The sequence below is a fragment of the Octopus bimaculoides genome, chromosome 5 (genome assembly GCF_001194135.2).
Source record: "Octopus bimaculoides isolate UCB-OBI-ISO-001 chromosome 5, ASM119413v2, whole genome shotgun sequence".
Taxonomy (NCBI): Eukaryota; Metazoa; Mollusca; class Cephalopoda; order Octopoda; family Octopodidae; genus Octopus; species Octopus bimaculoides.
The window spans coordinates 31179150-31185064 of NC_068985.1; the positions used below are offsets into that span (position 1 = coordinate 31179150).

Genomic DNA, 5915 nt, shown 5'->3' on the forward strand with positions numbered 1-5915 from the left:
TATATATATATTAATAATTTAGAGAAGAACCACCAGGATGCAATCCAAACCATGAAGGAGATCAGACACCATCAAGAAAAACGTACTCTTCAAAATACTGATTTAAAAATCTATAAAATCCAAAAGAAAAGTTTAACCCATAAAATCTATAAAATATTAGATTAAAAATTTAATTCAGTTTAGTAAATTCATAAAAAAGAAAGTGAATAATAGACTACACGCGTTTCGTGGCCACATAATAGTGGAAAAGATCTGTGCAATTTACAATAAAATCCATTCACCTGTTTTCCAGTAATTTTACAGAGAAACAGAGAGACAAGCAACTACGATACCCTGCTTTCACTCACGCGCGCAGAGTAAGAATAACTGCACACAAGTATAACACATCCAAAAGAAAATGCCAACACATTAAACATACCTAAAGGTTTCAGTGGTGGTGCTGGTAATCCCATTAACATACATGCCAAATAATCATAAATGTCTTTGTAATTAACACTGTTTGTCTTCTCTGGATTTTTTGGAACTTCATTGTTACCAATCAGTGACATTAACTAAAAGAAAAACCATAAAAACCAATATTTTAGAAAGGCTTAGTATTTAACAAGTAGCTAATACATACTTGTTAAGTATAAAACCTGTGGTGTTTGATGTTAAGGGGGGAAATAAAGTAGTGACAGTAATGTCTTTCACAAAAGCTGTTAGCAACATAAAGAAGTGGTTCATACTAGAAATAGAAACAGGTTTGCAGGCTCAGTTTCAGAAAACTTACCACTTTCTAAGAAAACCTGTTAATTATAATAACTTATGTTATTAGCACAAGACTTCAATTTTACAGCAAAACATTTTATTTAATTGACCCAATACATGGATTATTTTAACAATTCTAGAAATAACATTATTTCCATCAAGATTTGGATTCAAGTGTGATAAAAAGTCACAAGTTCAACTACCACCCACAGTTGATTTTGTGTTCAACCCTATAGGGGCAGGGGCAAAAATACCAGTACTGTACTGACAAACTGTACAGTACTAGTACAACTTACTACATATCTTCTCTATAAACATGTGGCCTTGTGAAGAAGAATGGCATTACTTTGCCTTAAATTTTTTTCCAAACTTCACAAGACAGACAACAAAGAAGAGAAAATGATAGACTCTCCCATAGAAGACAATGTATGAGCGTTCAGCTTTTGCCAAATGACCTGCACAAATGATTTGTTAATAGTGATCAAATATTCATGCTGCACAATAGCTCACTCTCTCCATCAAATCAATGTTGTCTGAAGAGGTGCATGCTGTACATGTCAAGCGTCGAAGTGATTGTTAGAGCAATGTGAGATGAAGTGTTTTGCTCAAGAACACAACGCACTAACTGGTCTAGGAATTGAAATCACAACCACTAGAACATAAGTGCAACACCCTAACCACTAAGCAATTTCAAGAAAGATGTAAGTCGATTACATCAACCTCAGTGCTGAACTGGTACTTATTCTACTGACTTCAAAAGGATGAAAGACAAAGTTGACCTCAGCAGAATAAGAACTCAGAATGTAGAGATGGAAGAAATACTGCTAAGCATTAGGTCTAATGTGTAATGATTCTGCCAGCTCGCAGCCTTATTATGATTATTATTATTATTATTATTATTATATTTTTAAAAAAAGGATTGACGTAACTCTTCACGAAGGTAAATAGTCAAAACGAAGAGCGCGATTTTAGATGTTTTATTTTTTGAACAACATTTCGACAGAACGTCTGTCTTTCTAAGTTCAAACCAAAAGGTGATTGAAAATTCTAAATTTCAGAAACCAAATGTAAACTATGAACGTGAGTAATCAGCGTCCATACGTTGATAGAATCAACGTATGGACGCTGATTACTCACGTTCATAGTTTACGTTTGGTTTCTGAAATTTTGAATTTTCAATCACCTTTTGGTTTGAACTTAGAAAGACAGACGTTCTGTCGAAATGTTATTATTATTATTAATAATAAGTTCAATTTCCACCAAAGTCGACTTTGCTTTCATCTTTTCAGGATTGATAAATTAAGTACCAGTTGAGTACTGGGGTCAATATAATTGACTATCTTCCTCCCCCAAATTTCACGCCTTGTGCCTATAGTAGAAAGGAGTGTTAATATTATTATAATTAATAATAATAACAATAATAATCCTTTCTCCTATAGGCACAAGGCCTGAAGTTTTGTGGGGAGGGAACTAGTCAATTACAATGATCCTCAGTGCACAACTGGTATTTATTTCATTGAACCTTAAAGGATGGAAAGCAAAGTTGACCTCAGTGGAAATTGAACTCAGAACATAAAGACAGATGAAATGCTAAGCATTTTGTCCAGTGTGTTAACAATTCTGCCAGCTTGCTGCCTTAATAATAACAGTAATAATAATTTCAAATTTTGTCACAAGGGCAGCAATTTTGGGGGAGAGGATGAGTCAATTACATCGACCCCCAATGTTCAACTGGTACTTATTTTATTGACCCCAAAAGGATGAAATGCAAAGTTGACCCCGATGGAATTTGAACTCAGAACATGAAGACAGGTAAACTGCCACTAAGCATTTTATCCAGCATGCTAACAATTCTGCCTCAATAATAATAACAGTAGTAGTAGTAATAATAATAATAAAATTCTTTAAAATGGTGCTGATCCTGCCTGCCACTTTTGTGATGCAACCAGACAAACAATTGACCACCTCAAATGAGCATATTAATTGCTATGGTAAACTTGGTCAATATTTACACTGGATCATATACCATAAGTCTGGACATTTGAGAAGAACTGGTGAGGAATATAAGCCTGCCACATTAGTAGAAAATAACAATATCACCATCCTTTTGGACTTTAGTATTCAAACTGGTTGTGCTATTCAGGCCAATAGACAGGATATTGCGATAAAAACTCACACTGACAAAACACGTCTGCTCATAGGTATATTAATCCTAGCAGGCAGTAACACTTCTGTAAAAGCATTTGAGAAGTTAAGTAATTACAAGGACCTTGAAATAGAGACCTCAAAAATGTGGCATCTAAAAACAACAATTGTACCTGCGATCATAGCTTTGGGGACAATATTAAATGGCACGCTTAAACATCATCATCATTTAACATCCGTTGTCCATGCTGGTATGGGCTGGATGATGATCAAATATCAGGAAACTCAAAAGTATCAGAACTACAATAAATCATTCCCATGGGCACTACCCACATCCTGATTCTCTTAAAATGTTTTCAAAATTGAAATATTACAAACTTAACAGAATCTTAGTTCTCAGATTCTGGTCTTATTTCCCTACAATGAATCACTGCTAGTGATAAATAACGACCATAGCAAAACATCCTAATTGCTGTTACTTGGATCTCTGGGTGAGGCAAAGAACAGCTCATACAAAACAAAGCAACAACATAAATAAATTTAATTAATTAATTAATTAATTAATTAATTGTTAACAGCAACAACAATTCAAAACTAAAGAGTTACCTTTCCAATCATCAGAGAGGTGTTATCATGTGCTTTATCACCAATTATGTCATACATCAACTGTGACCAAAGCTGTAACAAAATCAAAAAAAAAAATGAATAGTGACACATATGGTTCAATTCTTTTTTAACTTTCTGAAAAATTATTATTATTATTATTTTTATTATTATTATTATTATTATTATTATCTAAAGCTACAACTGATTTTGGAAAACTTTCCCATTATTTGTGGGATGAACACAATGTCATCTGAAAACTAAAATAAGTGTTTACAAATCTTGTATTTTGAACACACTTTTGTATGGGGCAGAAGCATGAACTCCCTACTACAGACATATAAAGAAACTTGAAACATTACACATGTGCTGTTTGTGCAACATATGCAACATAAAATCCAATGCCAAAACCTTAGAAAAATGTGGTATTTCCAGTATGCAAAGCATGCTGCCGAGAATTCAGTGCAGATGAATAGGATACATTGTTCAAACGAAAAATGATCACATTCCAAAAATTCTTCTGTATGGCCAACAAATGGATGGATACCACGACAAAGGAAGACCTATCCTTAGATTTAAGGATAAGTTGAAGCAATCACTAAAATCTCTACAGCTTAACTTGACATCTTGGTAAAGTTATTGCCTAGATCAATGTCCCTATTGCAACTTCATAGCAAAATCCATACTTGAACTTGAATTACATTTATGCCTCCATCGCAAGTAAATGCAGCATCTTAGTGGGTTTTTTTCTTTTCTTTTCTACTACTCTCTTTAAGTCTTTTCCTTCAAACACTCATATGTCAAAAGTGACAGGAACAACCATCATTATAATAATACATAGCAGTTGAAAATCTAGTGAAGATAAAATGTTTGTTACTTACATTAATACAGTCAATATACTTGAACTCAGGATTGCAATTCTTAATTTCTAAAATAGAAATGAAAGACATTTTAAAATATGTAATTCTAGATAGATTTACCTAAAACAGAAAGGTTGGTTGTAGATGACATGCTTTCAGTTGAAAGTCTGTTTGATCAGAGCTGAACTGGGACTCAACAACAACACTGCTACTAAAAAATATTAAAAGTATTATATCACAAAGCTGTTATGTTTCAGTACTTCATTTATCATTAACCTATAAAAACGGTTCAGATGACTGTATTGATTGAGTAGCAAACAATATGCTGAGAACTAAGTAACTACCATCTTATCAACACCATTGGTTTATGTCTGTAGCTAAGACACCTGGCATTCATATCACCCTGTCTATCTAATGCTAGAGGTTCAGCAGAGTAGGAACAAGTCACAGCTACTAACTACGATATTCATTCATTCAGTTTTACATTCATTTTTCCACACAAGCATGGGTTACAGAAATATATAACTGTGGCATTAGTTTACAGCCAGATGTCCTTCCTAGTACAAAGTTAGCAGTCAGTTTGCTCAGAGAGGAAATGACAAAGTCACTACTTATACTCAGTGATTTTCAGAGAACAACAAATGTAAACACACACACACGCACATTATCACCATCATCATCAATTTAATGTCCACGTTCCTATGCTCACATGAGTAGGATAGAATTTGTTAAGGCAGACTTTTTATCTGGATGCTCTTCCTGCAGCCAACACTAACTTATTTCCAACTAAAGCAAGATTTCTCTATGTCCAGACATGTTTTCATAGATTAGGAATAAAATGCACTGCTTGCATGACAGTGAAGCTTGCTTGCAACTATCACATGATGTCAAGACCAAGAGACAGTAAACACAAAAGAAATTGGTACTTACTTGTATATGATTCTCGGCTGTGGTGCAACCTCTTGATAAAACAATCAATCTAAAGAGAGGTAAAGTATATATAATAATACTAAAAAAAAGGTTAGAGTATTTATACTTCAAAAGTTAACTCATCAATTCATACTTCATAAAGTTTCATAATTTGTTAAAAGATTTTTAAGTCTGATTAAGCAAACACAGTGGAACACAGTCTGTTGAATGACTAGGAGTAACTAGTGCTCAAGATAATACTGCCCCTAAGAGAAGACCATGCAACATACCACAGGACACTATGGTTACAGTCACTGTTGTTTATCTCCCAGACCAACCCTAATCAAACAAACCTAGGATCAAAGATATTCAAGTCATAATTATTCCATCAAATACAGGTGCAGCTAGAAATATCATATTCAACATGTCCATACTTACATGGACATACTTACATGTCCATACTTAATCGGTTAGAACTCTAGTCTAGTAAACTGAAAGTTGAGCGTTCAAATTTCTCTGAAGTCTTCAATCCCAAATTTATATGCAGTGGTTATTGTATAGGGTACAGTATGACAAACTAGGCATGTCTATTCTCTTTCCTATCCAATCCTGTCTTTCTTGTCTATTCTTTTTCCTATCCAATCTATATAC

At 33.8% G+C, this 5915-nt stretch overlaps 1 protein-coding gene across 3 annotated transcripts in view; it reads right to left on the reverse strand.

The window, feature by feature from the left end:
* LOC106867865 (uncharacterized) overlaps window positions 1–5915 on the reverse strand; it is a 50172-nt gene that overhangs the window by 5095 nt on the left and 39162 nt on the right. For all 3 annotated transcript variants that reach the window (XM_014912913.2, XM_052968256.1, XM_014912912.2), the window contains 4 exons: window positions 5286–5334; window positions 4377–4423; window positions 3499–3570; window positions 419–551 (listed from right to left, as the gene is read on the reverse strand). In XM_014912913.2, the coding sequence (XP_014768399.1) occupies window positions 419–551; window positions 3499–3570; window positions 4377–4423; window positions 5286–5334 (301 nt within the window). The remainder of the gene's footprint in view (window positions 1–418; window positions 552–3498; window positions 3571–4376; window positions 4424–5285; window positions 5335–5915) is intronic.